The sequence below is a fragment of the Grus americana genome, chromosome 8 (assembly GCF_028858705.1).
Source record: "Grus americana isolate bGruAme1 chromosome 8, bGruAme1.mat, whole genome shotgun sequence".
Classification (NCBI taxonomy): Eukaryota; Metazoa; Chordata; class Aves; order Gruiformes; family Gruidae; genus Grus; species Grus americana.
In genome coordinates, this window is record NC_072859.1 from 30,444,734 (window position 1) to 30,461,681 (window position 16,948).

The 16,948-nt window shown below is 59.4% G+C and overlaps 2 protein-coding genes and 1 non-coding gene across 3 annotated transcripts; all 3 read left to right on the forward strand.

Moving 5' to 3' along the window:
* The first annotated feature begins 1,206 nt into the window (after window positions 1-1,206).
* Window positions 1,207-8,456, forward strand: TMEM61 (transmembrane protein 61). The gene is made up of 3 exons (XM_054833701.1): window positions 1,207-1,342; window positions 5,406-5,816; window positions 8,091-8,456. Exons 2-3 carry the CDS (start codon window positions 5,467-5,469, stop codon window positions 8,374-8,376), a joined length of 636 nt encoding a protein of 211 aa, XP_054689676.1. The 5' UTR covers window positions 1,207-1,342; window positions 5,406-5,466; the 3' UTR covers window positions 8,377-8,456.
* A 1,375-nt stretch (window positions 8,457-9,831) lies between these two features.
* BSND (barttin CLCNK type accessory subunit beta) lies at window positions 9,832-15,909 on the forward strand. Its single transcript, XM_054833671.1, has 4 exons — window positions 9,832-10,181; window positions 11,301-11,380; window positions 11,814-12,056; window positions 12,826-15,909. Exons 1-4 carry the CDS (start codon window positions 10,005-10,007, stop codon window positions 13,112-13,114), a joined length of 789 nt encoding a protein of 262 aa, XP_054689646.1. The 5' UTR covers window positions 9,832-10,004; the 3' UTR covers window positions 13,115-15,909.
* On the forward strand, window positions 15,340-15,410 carry TRNAG-CCC (transfer RNA glycine (anticodon CCC)). The gene has a single exon. It is a non-coding gene; the product is annotated as a tRNA-Gly (tRNA).
* Window positions 15,910-16,948: the final 1,039 nt, after the last annotated feature.

Sequence of the window (16,948 nt, forward strand, 5' to 3'; positions counted from 1 at the left end):
TGTGACCCAGCTCTCCTTGTGCCTCAGCTTACCATCTGTAAAACTCCTCAGTGTCTGCAGGCAGAAGGGGCAGCACATTTTCAGCTGGGCTGAGTGGCTACCAAGCATATACGAAGCAGATATGAATTACACGACGGGGCTTCGCGTCAGCCCTTGCAGTCTGTGCAGATAAACCCTGAGCTGTTTTTGAACCAGCAAGGTGAGGAGCTGCAAGCAGCGCAGGAACAGCAGCTCAGGGTTCAGCTCCAGTGCAGATGTATCCATAGAAATGGCTTTCTCTGTCAGTGATGCTCAGCTGTAGCTCAAGAGCAACACAGTGGATCTGTGAGAGTGCACAGCGATAGCACAGAGCAGCACAACGGCTGTTAATAAAATCTACCTCCACCGCTGTGATGAGGAATCGTGCCTGAATGCAGGTGCCAGTCATACAGACCATCCTCAACCTCAGATCAGAGCACCCTCAGCTTGTTTGACATCCAGGTATCCGCATGGGTGCTGCAGGGCAAAAAGACCCAGCTGGGATGGGGAAAAAAGGGGCGATGCTGGCATTTGCCAGAGAGCTGGTCACAGTGGCAGAGATCCCCCCCCGCCCCGTGCTGCAGCGGTGGGTGTCCCACCCATAGGACAGGGGTGTCCCATCCACGGGGTACTGATGTCCCACCCACGGGGTAGTGATGTCCACAGGGTAGAGGTGTCCCTGTCACAGGGTAGCGATGTCCACAGGGTGGTGATGTCCGCAGGGTGGTGATGTCCACAGGGTACCTCTCACGGGCTCCGCAGCCCGGGGCTCTCTCCAGGTCCCCGGTACGTCCGTTCCCTGGCTCCCGCGGCCCGGGGGTGACGGGGCTCTGTGCCACCGGCCCCGTAGGAGCACGGGCAGTGCCACCGCTGCTCGCACCAACCCACCCGGGAAACTTCCAGCCTGACCTCCCTCCCTCCCTCCCCGGCACTCCCGAACCACGAGATATTCCCCCCAGCAAGTCGCCTCCTTCACAAGCAGAACACAGCGGCACAGTGCCTGCGGGGAGACTGCCCAACTTCCTTTGCCTTTTTCTTCTTTTTATCTCTTTTTGCCCCCCAGGACCGGGGCTGCGGGCCGGCACACAGGGAAGCGCCGCGCCCCGACGGGACGGGACGGGACAGGACGGGACCGGCGCTCCACGGAGCCACCCGGGCCGCCGGGCCGGGACCGATGGGCGCCCGGCAGCAGCGCACCCAGCCCGCCCCGCCCGCCCCATCGCCGCCGCCCGCCCCCGGCCCCGCCCGGCCGCGGCCCCGCCCGCCCCACGGGCCGGGCTCCACGGGAGCCGCCGCTCGGCCGGAGCGGGGCTGGCGGCGGCGGGTGAGTACGGCGGCGGGTCCGGGGCGGGGGGGGGTGTGCGGGGGACACGGATCCCCCCCCCCGGCTTGTGGCTTTGCCAGAGGGGAGAAGCGGCGGGGGCACCGGCCGCGGCGGGGACGGGTCCCCCGGGGGTGCCACCGGGTGACAGCCGCTTCCTTAGAGGGGACGTGGGGTTCAGGCATCGCCCCGTCGGGGCGGCCGAAGCGGCGGCTGGCCTTGCTGGGGGCACGGGGGCTGGGGGGCTACCAGTGCTTTGCTCCGTCAGGGCTCCCCTCCATCCCAACCTGCGTTTGGGAGGCTGACGCTGCCAGAGCTTCTCGGATGCTCTTGCCAAAGCTTGATTATTACTATGGTTTGGATGGGTACTAACCCCCTAAATAATAATAATAATAATAGTAATAATAATAGCAGCAGCAAATTTAGATAAAGGCAGGAAGGAATCTCCCTAATGACATGCACTTCGGCGCGTCTCTCCTCGGCATCCCTCTTGGCACATCTGCGCGTGGTTCTGGTCTCCAGCCTGCACGGTGGAAGGACAGGGTGTAAGCACCGTGGAGGGACAGGGTGTGGAGGTGGATTTCTGCTGGATGGCGGTGGGAGAGATTCAAAACTCTTCTCCTTTCTTGTGTCGCTGGAAAAGAGTGTTTTTCTGAGTAATGCTTAGTAGACCCTATGAATCACCATCTGCAGAACTTTATATGGGGGATGCTATTCTCAGCATCTTACTGGAACTATGTAAACTATTAACATTCATGTCTGTTTGTCCATGCAACGTGCAAATCTATTTCCCTGGAAAGACTATTTCAGAGTAGGTCAAAGGAGGAGACGGGGCAGAACAAAATGTCTCGATGGGTGGAGACGGGTGTTTGGGAGCCTGCAATTGCCGTCTTGGGAGGGGCAGCCCCTCCATGGAAGCCTGCGCTGGAGATGCTTAGCAGGAGACCTGATGTGCAGGATGCTGAGCCCCACGAGCGGAGCTGGGAGCAGGCTTGGGCAGCAGGACTCGGGTCCTGCCCCGGCCTCACACCGCACTTCCTGCCCCTGCTCCTTCGGCCTCTTTTTCCAGTAGTTGGTGCACTGAGAAAAACATCGTGGGTCTTTTAAAGAGGCTCAGGAGAGCCGTGCTGGCCCGAGAGGGGGTTTGGCAAGGGGACGGTGCGATGGCAATGTCACCCAGCACGGAGCAGCCGCCCCCGCACACGCGCTGCGGGCGCACGTGCCGGGTAGGCTGGAAGAGCTTTTAGCGTTGTTCCCCGCGCTGCACTGGCTTTGTCAAGAGAGAAGAGTTTATTCTCTCAAGCTGTCAATCCGTCACCTACCAGAGACTCTCCACCTTCCCCCCAGTCTGCCTCCCCCTCGCTGCCAGCGTTCCCAGATGCGCACAGCGCCGGGGGCTGCAATATTCCCTGTGCCCAGGAAGGGGAATCGCAGCATCTCCCAAACCTCACCAGGCTGACCCCAAAATGAGGAGAGTGTTGACTGCAGGAACTGAACATTTCAACTCTTGGTGCTGTTTCAATCCAGGCTTTCAGTGCAGCGCAACCTGTAATTTCCATGCACTTGGACTGAGAGTTTTGCTGTAGGGTTTTTAGGTTGTGGGCTTTTTTTTTTTTTTTTTAAATAATACTGGCTGAAAAATTTCCAGGAAAATGCGATGCTTTCAAAGGAGCTGGATTCATGGGTCAGTAGAGTCCTTGCACTCCCCTGAGCGTCTACTGCTGCAAGGCAACATAAGCCCAGTTTTGTTGCTGTGTCCTGCTCATGTTTGGTGGTGAGTTGGAGGATGCTGATCCCTAACAGCATCTAACAGCATCTCTAACCAGTCTCTAACAGTCCCTTCTCTGTCTCAGCTCAGCCAAGCCCCTGCCATTCAGGAGGGAGCATCTAAACATGCCCCCTCATTACGGGGGGGGGAAGTCCTGCCTCCCCTCCGCCCAGAAACACAACCTCCTTCCCGGCGGGTGACTGCGGCTGTTGGTGGGGACCACCGGCCACCGCCAGCCCGGGCAGCGATTCGGGCTCGTGACTGCGGGATGAGAGCTGGAGCGAGTTGTCAGGGCTCCCTGTCCTGCAGCCTTCCTGCAGGTTTCCTAAATCCCACTCCTCATCAGATTTCTTCATTAAATGTAGATTAGATCAGACGATGTTTCTTTCACTACGAAGTAATTTGGCTTTCCATTTAGTGGGCCCATCTGATAAATAATGGCTTGAAATAACGTCATTCCACCCGCCCTTGATCACACCGAGTCTGTGCTGGACTCCTGCTCCCTCCTTAGCCCTGGCTTGGCACTTCCAGATCTCAGGGTACAATCTGAGTCCCCGCTGTAGGAGGAGAGCCCTACCTGGAGGCACGGAGACCAAAGCCACCAGATTTTCTTCAGTGTACTGACATACAGGCCAAGTGGTGAAGGCAGAGGAGGGGGGCCAAGCGTGGGTCACCCAGCTCTCCATCCACCTCTGCACTTGAGCCCCATCCATCCCCGTCCTGGACAGCCCCCAACGTGCAGGCTCTCCACTGGCACTGCCACCACGAGAGACCCTTGCAGAGGTGTCACCCAAGGCTGATTCTGTAAGGTGATGCTGGTGCTTAATTCCCACATCGTCCAAAACTTTTTGTCCATCTGGAAGTGGGAGCTGAAGCTGCATCTTCTTGCTGGGCAGTGAGCAAGGCCAGAGGGGACATGGTGGGACCTCTCTGCCTCCCCGGTTGCTGGTGCTGTTTGGTTTGTTGGGGGCTGGGGATCCCCAAGTCCAGAGAGCAGATGCTTGTTGTTTGCTGGAGAAAGCGGGGGGCAGTGAGAGCCCCAGAGATCAGAAACCAGGTCCTCCCTCCCCGAATGTTCCACCCAGCAGGAACATGTGGCACAGCCTCATCTCTTTGGTTGTCAAACCAACCCCAAATCACCCTGATAGGGACGGTGAAGGTGGTAACACCTGCGGGATTGATTATGCCAGGGAGCTGAGAAGGTGTGCGCTGGAGCTGATGCAGGGGAGCAAGATTTGATGTGCAAAAGCAGGTTTGGATGAAGACTGAACAGACTGTTCCAGCGTCAGGCTATTTACCCCACCTTCAAAATAAACTGAAGTCCCTCTGTGCTTCTGGAGTGTCTTGAAATGGGACTTCATAGTTGGGTCCGCAAGATCCTCATAGATCTCTGTGGTCTGTTGCCTCAAGCCCCCTGACCAGCATAGCAGAAACACCTACTTCAGCAGTAGGTCATACCATCTCCAAGGGTTTAGCTTCTATCCAGCACATTCCTGACTTTTAACAGAGATACGGAGTGATTCCCACTCCCATCCTCGCCCCGAGATTGGCTGTGGTGGGCTCCATCAGTCACAGGAGTGTTCTTTGGGGTCTCTGCTCACTCGGCATCTTAGGTGCCATCCCTAGATGAAGCACCCTGGGTTGCCAGCATCCGAGGGTTGATTTTTCCCTGAAATAGCATCTCTATGACTTTCAGAGATGGTACTGGGCCCTTTTCCCTGAGAAAGCAAGAAGCAGTGCAGCCCCGAATCTCCTGGGCTGTGGGCTTTCAAGCAGTGATGCCAGACACCGTCACTGCAGGACTGATTTACCTCCAGCTTCAGAGGAGAAAACACGTGCACTGATAATTCAGAAACGATGACATCTTAAATTTATGTCCCTCTCCCTAACCTCTTCCATAAGCCTTGCTTTGGTCAGAAACCCAGCTGGTGTTCCTCTGAGCTTGGGATGAAGTCTGAGATAAAACCCAAAGACAAGAGCTCTGGAAGTCCCCGGAGCTGCCTCCAGAGCTGCCCTGGCTGGGGTTTCCATCCTGCTTCCATGGGAGCACTGGGTCATTGCTTGAGGATGGTTTTACGAGGCTGTTGGGCCATTTATGGGTCCAAACTGGTGGCTGACTTGGCTCTGCACAAGGGCTTCCCATCTGAGATGGTGCAAGTGCCCCTTCTGATGGTCAATAATAAGTAGCTGAAGAGTGTCCAACCCCCAGAGAGGTCCTAGCTCAGCAGTTTTCTCCTCTGGTATGTCTTCTTTCATGACCTTGTCCCTCTCAAACCCGTTCCCTTTCCTGTCTTGCAGGACGTGGACTCTCTCATGCCCTGTCTCATCCTTCTCACCTCCTAAAACCTCCTTCTGAAGGATGGCAGCCGCCTCTTTCCGCTATGGCATGACCATCACCGGGGCCGTGCTGCTGGTGACGGGAACGCTGTGCTTTGCCTGGTGGAGCGACGGGGAGGTGGGCACACCGGCCAGCAGCGGGGCTCGCCTTCTGCCTCCCCGGGAAGCCGAGGTGGTTCCCAGCTCCTCCTCCAGCGCCCTGCTCCGCTCCGTCAGCTTCTTCTGCTGCGGCATCGGTGGCATCCTCCTCCTCTTCGGGCTCCTCTGGTCCGTGAAAGCCAATGCCAGGGTGGTCTCCCGCCGCTACCAGTACCATTTCCCCAGGGACCTGCAGTACTTCACCGCGGAGCCTCTGGAGAAGTGGAACTGCAGGTGGGTGCCGCGTCCCCACGTGGCTCTTGGGTGGGAAGAAGTCGAGGGTGGGTTTGACTGTCCTGGCTCAATGAACAGTAACGTTGCCGTGCTGCCGGCCGCTGCTCAGACCCCGCTCTGTGCTCTCCTCCTGCTCCACGAGCTCTTGCTCATCAGTGTCATCCCTCGCCGGAGCCCCCGCACCCTCCCCTCCCTGCAGGCACCCTCCGTGCCCACGCTGGCTGCTCCCGCGGCCGGCTCAGCCGCAGATGTCTCTCCTTGCCCTGCGGGGCCATCACCGGCTGAGGCAGACATCTCCTTAGCAGAGCCACCGAGCAGAAGACTGTGTTGGTTTTCAGGCAGAGAGCCTGGATTTGGGGGTTTTGGGGGGGTCATCCAGACCTCCAGCTGTTGAAACCTTCCCCGGTGCCACAGGTCTGCAGTGCTCTGTAAGGGTGATGGGTTTGTGCCATCTCCAATGGAAGCAAAATCTAGGTCAGAAGGGAGTTAAAAGAAAAAAAGAAGGAAAATAATCCTCGGATTGGCATTGAGATGGGAGTGCAGGTGGAGGGTCCCTCTATGAAGCCTGTTTTGGGATATGGGAAGACCCCTCACGCCCCAAACATCACGGCTGCTTGTCAGGTTCCCACACTCTTCCTGTGTGAGCCTGAGGTTCATTCCCACTTCTTCATTTAAAAGTTTTTTGATCAAAAGGAGGATTTTTTTTCACAGAGACTGCTGTGGAAGCCGAGCCAGCCGGCCCTTCCCAGTGCTGTTTTATGGGGTCACAGCAAAGATCTTGGCTCCAGCCTAAATTGGGCTCTGGGGAAAAGCAGCACTAAAAGAAACTCTGAAGAACATAAAACCATAAAAATTCAGTCGGGGCGGGAGGCACGTTCCTGGTTCTCTGGGGGTTTTGGTGCCCGTCTGAGTATCTGAGGGTGAGATTGTAAGCTGCTCTGGGCAGTCGGGGGGGTTTCCTCTTCCCATGGAGGGCTTTGCTGTGTCCCCCATGGGGAATGTCCCCTTCCCTGAGGTCCTGGCTCCTGTGCCAGACGGGAGGGCATTGACCCAGCATTGCTCGTCCTGCAGCAGCTCCTGCAGCCCGGCTGCGATGGCATTCGCACAGCAAAGCCCTCCAAAGCAGAAAACGCCGCTCCGCAGAGGGTTGGCAGCGTGACGTCCTGTACTGGGAGAAATCGCCCGCTCTGCATTTCCAAGGCAGCGTCCCTTTGCAAGCTGAGGCTCTTCGGGAAAAGCCATGGTGCAGATGCCCAGGGCGATAGGTCCGGGACAGGGGGCTGATGAATTTGGGATGGAGGCATCCCTGCAGAGCATCGCAGCTTTCCCTTTGGACCAGCAGCCTCCCCGAGCGTGCCAGCCGGGCTTTCATTCGCAAAAGCAAGCGGACGGTGGGTTGCTTTCAAAGCCTTCCCATCTTCTGGGCAGCACCGTTTCAAAGGTTTCCACGCGGGGCCATGCACAGGGCAAAGGTTGAGCGGAGGTTTTCCCTGTACACAAGCCGTGTTTGCTCAGCAAAGTGCCGCTGGAAGTGGCACCGGGCTTGGCCGGTGCGCAGAGGGCTCTGGCGGGCACGAGGGTGGGGTGTGACCGCATTGAACCGGGATACCTGGCTCTCGCCCGACTGCTTGAGCCGAACCGCTCAGTCGGCTGCCGGCAGCCTCTGTGCTCTGGGGGGTGACTTTGGGGTTTGGCAGATGACGAGGATGCTCTCCCGCCCGTGGGAAGCAGCGCGGTGCGGAACGAAGGGGCAGATGTCTCGAGAGCCAGCACGTCTGCTGCTTTGTGGTCAGCCGCACCTGCAGTTGTAGGTCTCGGCATCGGGGGTGGCAGCTCTTCCAGGCTGCCTTGCCAGGCTGCCCTTCCTCTTCCTGGGCGGGGGGTTAATTAACTCAGTGGGAACGGGGCGACATTGCTTTGTTGCAAGGTCTGATGGATGGTGCCCTTTCTCCCGCGTGGCTCCCCGCCCTCTGGGGACATGGCCTTCCAGCACATGCATGTCCACCGTGCTCAGGGATGCTCCAGCTGATGGGGTTGATGGGCTGCTGGGATGCTCCGGTTGACAGGGCGCTGGGATGCACTGGTTGATGGAGCACAGGAATGCTCCAGCTGATGTGTGCTGGTGTGGTTCACTTGACTGGGCACTGGGATGTTGTGTTTGATGGGGCACTGGGATGCTCTGGTTGATGAGTGCTGGGATGCTCCAGGTAACGGGACACTGGGATGCTCCATTTGACGGGATGTGCTGCTGGGTTTCTTCTTCTTCCCTCGCAGTACCTGGGACTCCAGTGCCATCCCCACCTACGAAGAAGCCCTGACCTGCAGACCTGCCCATGGTGCCCCAGCCTACGTCCAGCCCCCAGGGAGGAAGGAGGAGCTCACGCCGCCCCTGTACCGGTACTTGGAGGAGGACGAGAGCTGGCAAGGCGGTCGCCGACGCAGCTCCTCCGACAGCGCCTTGTTCCGCCCCAGCCTGTCCTGGCTGGAGACCCAGCACCCCGGGGAGCCGCAGGCAACGCCTCCCCCCAGCTACGAAAACATCAGCATCCGGGGCGTCTGAGCTGGTGGGGGGGGGTCTGGGACTCTGTGGGTGGCTGCCCGGTCCCTCAGCTTTAAGCTGAGCCCCTTCCTTTGCTGGGGTGAGAGGAGGGTGGGCGAGGAGGGGGAAGGCAGGGGGGTCCATCTCTCTTTCTGAGCGATCGGTCCAGGGCTGTCAGGATTGTGGGTACCATGGGCGATGTGTTCGGAGCGGCGGGGGTAAGTGGCATGTTTGAAAGCCTTCGTATTTTTAATAAAACCACTGCTGGTTACAGATGTTTTGCATTTCCTGCTCTCACCAACCCTGGGGAGCTCGTATCGGGCCAGGGGCTGCCCACTCAAGGCAAGAGCTATATAATAAAAAACCGCAGCAAAGAAAGAGCAATCTGGCCATAGAAAAACCAGCTCCGTGCCGCCCCGTTTGCTCCTCTGCCATTTCAATGCCCCTTCCAGCCATACCTCCATCCCTTCCACCTTGCTTTCCCCGCGTACCGACTCCCACGCCTCACTTCATTTGGTTTAGAGATGTTCAGTGGCTCGCGCGCGCATTCAGGGCACACACGTGCACTTGGCATTTCAAGCAGCATCCTATAAAAAGACACCCTGAGCGGCTGGCCCCCCTCCCTGCCCGCCACGGACAGGCTTGCACCCTTACCCAGAGGAAATGCCAACTTCGTCGGGGGCTGCCGCCGGTTGCTCCATCCCACCGAAATAACAGGCTGCCCTGGGCCCCCTTGCAGACCTGCAGGGCTGCAGAGCGGCTGCGGAGCCACAGCCAAATACAACAGATTATTTTTAATACAATATATTGTTTTTCATAAGCCAGGTACACGCTTTCCCACGTGGGCAGGCGAGCAAGGGAACAAACTGAAGGCTAATTAAAGCCCCTGCTAGTGCCTGGCTGTGGGATGTGCGGTGGGAAGGGGACACCTTTAAACACCCCTGCTCCGTCGTAAGCTGCCACAGGGCACAGGGATGCTATGTCCTCACTCCCCCGGGTGGACCGACCCTGCTCCATCCTTCCCTGGATTTAGCCCCCCCCCCCCCCCCCCCGTCGCAGCCCGGTTGCTGCCCCACCGAGGCAGCCCGCTGGTGGTTCCCCAGCACCCAGCCGGAGCGAGGTGGGGGCTATTCCAATCCAAAAAGACCCCGGAGCGCTCCCTCCTCTCCTGCTGCAGCCCTTGAAAACATGCTGCGTCCTGGTGTCCCCCTTATTTTGGGGCTCTGCCAGCTCTAATTTATGGCCAAGACCAGCTCCAGCCCCCAGGGCTGGGAAAGTCCCGTCAGGACCAGCCGCTCTCTGGGTCCCCGTTTCTGCCACCGTGCCCCCCTCGCCCTCCCTGTCCCTTCCCCAGACGTGGGGTCCGGCCGCGCGTGCCTGCAGGGAAGGTTACCCGGACACGTGCCGGGCGGCTTCACTGGAGTGTGAACGGCGGGTCGGTGTTTGCATTCATTACAAACCCGTGCAAAACTGGCTGGCTCAGCCCTGGGCAGGACCAGGCTCGACGTGCAGCTGATCCTCAGCCCCTGGCAGCCTCCAGAGAAAGGAACCGCTCCTTGCCGTACCCCGGAGGTGTGCTCAGCAGGCAGCAGCCGCGGGGAAACGGCTTCCCGGCATCTCTCCTCCCCTGCCTCTCCCACCCGGCACCCATGGCCGAGGAGAAGACCTTTCGCTATGGGTTCATCATGCTGGGATTCTTCCTGGTGATGACGGGAATGTTCATCATGAGCGTGGAAAAGCCCCAGATCTACATCACCTTCTGCGCCCTCGGCGTCCTCCTCGTAGCCGTGGGCATCATCTGGAGCATGTGCCAGTGCTACCCAAAGGTAGGGTCCGTCCTGCCGCTGCACGCCTTGGGGGGGCTCGAGGGCTCAACCGCGTTTGGGGTGCTGTGGATGTGTAGCCTTGGGCTGTGCCTCGGTTTCCCCATCAGTGGGGTGGGGTGGGGCAGATCCTGAGGGAAAGCCAGCTAGGGTGATCCGGAGGGGGAAGTGTTGGTTTGGGAGGCTCGCGCCCTGCTACACCTCCCCGCTGATGCCTGCAGGATGTGGCCCCGCTCCGTCGCCCCACCGTACCCCTGCATCTCCCCGGGCCTGGGGCTTTGCCGTCAGGTGGCAGTGGGGAAAAAGCTCAAAAGTAAATCAGCTCGTCTTCATCTCCCCCATGCACACCCCCCCCAAACCAGTCCCCTCCCTGCACCCGCGGGGGCTGGGGGCTTGGCGGGCTCCCAGGACTTCAAAGAAGGGGCTGTCGTGGCCACGGAGGTCTGGAGGGGCCCGTTTCCCCCCCCCGAGCGCAGCCCTCCCCTGCCGGTCTCCTTGGCAGAGGGCACTGCCGGCACGGCAGGGCGGCCACGCGTCCCTGCCCCAGGAAACGGAGCTGGCAGAAAAGGCTTTTTTCCCAAGGAGACGCTGGCTGTGGCGCTGATATCGGTGGTGCAGGATGGCCGGTCGACAGCTTGGCTGCACCCCAAAATGTGAGGCGGTGCATGGGACCTGGGGACCCGGCACCAGTAGGGACCCCCGGGACCGGCAGGGTCTCTCGGGACCGGGGTGAAGCTGATCCCAGTTCCGCCCCAAAGCCGAGCTCAGCCCTGGTGAGGAGGGAGATTTGGCTTTGTCACCGTGCTCGGGGCTCAAGGACGGGGCACCCTCGGTGCTGTCCCTGGCCACTGACCTCCACGAGCCCTGGGACCCACCCAGGGCTCAGAATATGCGTGACCCCACTGGGGACAAGGTGCTGAGAGTGGGGCCGTGCTGGGTTCATTCAACCTCTTATTGATCCCCCCAAAAACACCGTTTCCGAGCAAGACATCCAAATGTGCTGGGAAAAGACCAAAAACCCAGCTGAGGGGACGTTCCGTCCTTTCTGCCACTAACGAGGGCCGAGGGTCCCCGTGATGCCCAGCGCAGCCCCCCCCTGCTCTGCGTTTCTTTTCCCCCCAGATAACTTTCATCCCTGTGGATCTCGAGACCGAGCGGTTCCTGGACCACAAACCCATCGTGCTGTCGGAGAGGGACACCCGGTAGGTCCCAGCGCCCGGCCCCAGCACCGTGAGCTGCCGTTTTCCTTTTGGCAGGTGTTTTCATCTGTACACACGGTTATCTGCGCGCCCCCGGGGACAAGGGCAGGGTCTGGGCGCACTGGCACCGGGGACAACTACACCTATTGCAGCAAAAAAATGACAAGCAGGGGCTGGGGTGGGGGAGGCAAGGGCTGGCTGAGCCCCCCCCGGGGTCGGAGCCTGAGCGATGCTGGGGGATGCAAAGCATCCAGCTGTGCTCCTGCGGACATCCCCCTTGCAAGGACCCGCTGGCTCTGCTGCTGGCGTGGGCAGCAGTGTGGCCTCAGTGGCCTCTAAAGCACCTGATAAAGTCCTACATGGGTGTCCTTGAGCATCTCCGGGCTCCGTGGGGGTCCAAATCCTGCTCAGTAACCTGCTCCTCCCTCGCCCTCAGCTCGCAGGCACCCTGCCCCGGCCAGGAGGCCACCAGCGCCTACGAGAAAAGCCTGCCGTCCTACGAGCAGATCCAGAGGCAGGAGATGGGCTCGGCGCTGCTCCCACCCACGGCCCAGCCCAGACCCCGCAGCTGCTCCCAGCCGGCCGTGCAGGCGAAAGCAGAGGTTCACCAGGAGCTGGGGGGTGCTGGAGATCCCCCCCGAGAGCCGGCGCCTCGGCTGGAGACGGCGGTGGGCAGCTGGTACGTGATGCCCGTGGGGCCGGGGTGGCACCGGTGGGACGGGGGATGAAACTGGGGAGGGGGGGTCAGACTCCCAGTGTGGGGGGAAGGAGAGGAGGCAGAGGGGTCTTTGCTGCTTGCGCTGGAGCCCGGACAGTGTCTCAGCCCATGTGGTCTCAGTACCAAATTAGTTACCAGGGTGAAATCAGGAGGAAATCTGGATTGTCTTTGGTTGTGACTCACATTTTGCTTTTATTTAATTTTATAAATATAAAAGATGTCCCTTACCAGAATAAATCCCAAGTCCCTGGTCAGACTTTGATAGAAAAGAGACGCTCAGTATGTGTCCCTCAAACCACGACGCCCATGCATTGGTCCAGGAGATCCCAAAAGCACTTTGCAGGTGACGGGGGTCACCGTGCAGCCTCGGGGCATAGGACTCGCGCACCCCCTCTGCCAAAAGGCAGCTACAGCTGGGACAGGGCACTCTGCTTTCTCCCTGGGATGCAGGCACAGCGTGCGAGGGCAGCCACTGCTTTGTGCCATGGGCAGGAGAAGGAACCTGGCAGGGAGGGTGTCCCCGTACAGGCAGGCACCGGGGGCTGAGACAGGGGAGACAGGGCCCTCCTGGGCACCCCAGCCACCCAGCCAGGGGACCGGTGATGCTGAGCAACACCGAGCCCAGCGCCAGGTCCAGCCGCCACCAGCTCCGGGCGAAACCCCAGCTCCATCGCAGCTGTGTTTAGTGCAACCATTGCCTCGCAGCCCTCAGCCCTCTCTGTTCCCGCAGCCCCCCCCGGCCGGCCCCAGGGGACGCGCCGCTGGCATCCCTCCTGGAGGACATGGACACGCCGTCGCTGGAGGGCTCCGTGCCTGGCAGCCCCGTGCCACGGGGCCGACCCCCCCCGCCATCTGCTGCCTGCTCCAGCTGCACCCCGACCAGCTCCCCGGCGGGGGGAGAGCACCCCAGTTCCCCCTGCAAAGGCAGCGGGGAGGTGGATGACCTGTATTATGGGCTCCGAGAAGGGCTGGATGGTCTGCTCGAGGATAGCGACTGCCTTTTTGAGCCTGAAAACTGATTTCCTGGAGAGAACGGCCACTTGGCATGGACCCATCTCGTGGAGGGGACGCAAATGTCACAGCCTGGAAGAGAGGGGCTGGGGCTGTCCCCTAAAAGCACAATGACTGCAGCAAGGAGGAGCCCCCAGGCTCCTGCCTGTCCCCCGTGCCATGCTGCGCCTCTCGTGCCCACCCAGCTGCATGGGAAGCCACCATCCTGCAAAACCCAAGGGGAGCATCACCATCTCCCGATCCTCATGTTTCCACAGCGCGGGGGACAGCCAGCAGCAAGGCCCCCTCGCTGGAGCCCTTTGGGTGGGCAGAGATAAGCGTGACTGCTGGGCTGGGCAGGATCTGGGCTAAATAATGTCCCTAGGGAGCGGGAGGATTAGCTTTGCTGCTTGAAACAGGATCAGCGTTTAGGTAGGTAAAGATGTATTCACCTCAGGTAAGCTTTACGAGGCAGAGATGTCCACAAAGCCTTTTTCCCACTCATCAAAGCCATCCCGGAATTAAAATTACATCCCGAGACTCTGGCAGCAGGCAGCCTTCATGTCTCCAGGTTGGGAGAGGGGTGATGGAGGGGAGAGAGCGTGCTGTCCCCATCTCCTGCGTGAGGACCAGCTTCCAGCGCCGACGGGGGTGGAGGGAGGAGGACTTGGCTGAGCCGAAACCCTGGTGATGGCTGTGGCTTCCCGAGGCCGCTCGAGGTGGTGGCTTGGGGCGACATTTTTTTTCTCCACTGGGTCGGTGTCAACAGCCGCGGTGCTGCGGGGGGCTTTGCATGCCGGTGCCCGCCGTCCCCAAACTACCCCTGAATAATAAGCGCTCGTTTCAAGTCACGTTGATGGAGCTCAGCCTGGTTCATCACCACGACGGGGGCAATGCAGCGGGCTTTTGAGCAGCCTGTTTCCAACATGAGGAGATACCAGTGCTGGTGGGAGCCGCGACCTCCGCCTGCCCTATGGCTGCTCGGGGCTGTGGGGTCTGTGCAGCCGAGCCTCCCCAGGACAGCCGGATTCGGGCTGATTTCAGGAGGAAAGCTGAAAGCGGCAGCGGATCCAACAGTATGGGGATGCTGAGAGTCCCTCGCCCTGTTTTGAGAAAGCTGGGCTGGGTGCTGCGTGTGCCCGGAGGTTTGGGAGCATGTATCTGCTGTCAGAGCGGCTCTTCAGCAAATTTCTGTGGGTTGACAAGCCCAAAAGCGGGGGAAAAGCTGTCCTCTGGCACCAGAGAGGGATGGAGCGCGGGAGCCCTTCTCCCCTGCCGCCCAGGGAGTGCTTTGCTGGTGCAATCCAGGGGGGAGCAAGACACGACTGTACCTGGGGGCTTCGTGCCCCGTGACACTGGTGTTACTGTGCCCTTTGCTCACCTTCGCGGCACCGCAGCAGCAAGGGGAAAAGGACAGGCACTGCCCCACGCGCGCAGGGTGTTTATAGCCAACGGTGCCGTCAGGAGGGTGGGGAATGAAGATGCCAGTGTTTGCTAAATATTGCAGGCAGGATTGCAAGCGGCCGTCCAAGAGGAAGCATTAGCCAACTGTTTACACTTGCTCGACTTCTGCTAGTCCTTCCTGGGAGGGGGGGGGCCAGCGTGGTGGCTTCGGGGATGCTGTTCGGACAGGGACATGTCTGGCTGGGTTTCGGAGGGTGCCTGGGGAAGGAGGTGGCTCTGCGTCGCTGTCTTGTGTTCAGTTTAGAACTCTCATGGTGACCTGAAAGCTTTTGCCCAACTCTTGTCCTGGCACTCACTACCCCTTTTGGTGAAACTTAATTTTCCAAAGTATTTTCCTTGGGCAGGGACAGAGGCTAGGGCTGGAGCCCCCCCCCCTCCCCCCGCCTTATGCAGCTGGATTTGTCCCCCCGCATCCCTCAGCGAAGCATCCTTGCCGTGCCCACAGCCGGGAGGACCCCGGGGCACAAAGGGTTCAGCTCCCCCACGCCGGCTGAGGTTAAACATTGTGAGAAACGGGACATTCCTGCATGAAATTAAAAGCTTCGCGAAGCCCAGGGCCCCGGCCGCCCGCTCGGCCTCTCGTGGGGTGCAGCCCCCGGCTGCTCCCCCACGCAGGAACCCCGCGTCTGTGGGACGCCCCACATCCCGGCTCCGTGCGGCCGGGGCCGTCCCCACTGCAGGGAGCTGACAGCGGAGGAGGAGCGGGGTCACGCCGCTGCCCACGCAGCCCACGCGGGAGCGGGTCGCGCTGCCTGCCCTTGGCAGCACGCGGGGGGGGGCAGGCACCAGCGCACCAGTGGTGTAGTGGTATCATGCAAGATTCCCATTCTTGCGACCCGGGTTCGATTCCCGGCTGGTGCAGGGCGGACTGGTGCAGCGCTGTTGGCTGCTCAGTAACCCAATCACACTGAACTCCCCCAAAATATCTGGGGTTAAGGTGCCTTCTTTTTGCCCCGAGGTCTGCTGCTGCAGCCACAGCGGGATGCGGCTCCATCACCCCGGCCTCTGCAAGCAGCACCCTCTGTCCTGGTTTCGGCAGGGCTAGGGTTAACTTTCTTCCTAGCAGCTGGTTAGTGCTGTGTTTTGGGTTTAGGATGAGAATAACTCTGATAACACACCAGTGTTTTTAGCTGTTGCCAAGCAGTCAAGGACTTTTCAGCTTCTCACACTGCCCTGCCAATAAGAAGGCGGGGGGTGCCCAAGAAGCTGGGAGGGGACACGGCCAGGACACTGACCCAGACTGCCCAAAGGGATATTCCATACTGTATGATGTCATGCTCCACATATAACTGGGGGGTTGGCCAGGAGGCAGCATGGCTTGGGAACTAGGTGAGCATTGGCTCCAGGTGGTTAGAAATTGTGCTGTGCGTCATTTGTTTTGTATATTATTATTAATATTATCATTATTAGTAGTAGTATCATCCATTTTGTTTGCTTTGTCCTATTAAATTGTCTTTATCTTAACCCATGAGTTTGTTTTTTTTTTCCTTTTCCATTTTCAGTTCTCTCCCCCATCGCACGGGGAGGGGACAGTGAGCCAACGGCTGTGTGGTTGTTTTAGCTGCCAGGCGGGTTAAACCACGACACCCTCTCACGCTCCCTGCACAGGCGTTGGGGTCAGGTACTCATGCCGAGACTTCCCTGTGTTGCTCAACACGTGGGGGTGCGCGTGGGGTCGGGAGGGTCTTCACCACCCCCTCTTCTGCGGGTTGTCCCCATCCATCCCTCGGACACAGCTTGTCTCCCGTGCAAAAAGGAAGCGAACGACTCTGCAGGGAGAAGGAGACTGCTCCCCCCCCCCGAAACGGGGTCCCCCAGTGCTCAGCTGCCCCGAAGGTGTCCCAAAACATCAGCTCCGTGTTGCAGAAGGAATTAGCGGCATCTGATTAAGCTGAGCCGAAAATCAGGAGCGAGACTTGTCCCCATGAAGAGCCTGGTGGATGCTGGTACCTGGCAATGTCAGCTCGCCGTGGCAGAGTGGGAGGCAAGTGGGGTCTGGTGTCCACCCAGTTACCCACACCAGCGTGCAGGCGCCCACTCGAGGTCTCATTAAAAATAACATCTATAAATCCATATAAAGCATATACACCCATGTAAACCATACACAACGCTATAAAACACACACATCCATATAAAACATACACATCCATATAAAACATACATATCCATATTAAATGCATAAGCTCAGAGAAGCTTATAAATTGCCAGTAAAAAAAAATTAAAACTCCCTGTTTCCGCCAAAAGCAGGGAGCAGGGAAGGGGTTTGCCGTGGGTCGCCGGGGGTGGCGGGGCAGCGCGGGAGCTCGGCGCTGCGGGAAGGAGAAGTGGAAAGCCGCGGTGAGAGCCACGGGAAAGCACCAACCGTATCCCGGAAAAATAATATTTGCGATGCGTGACGA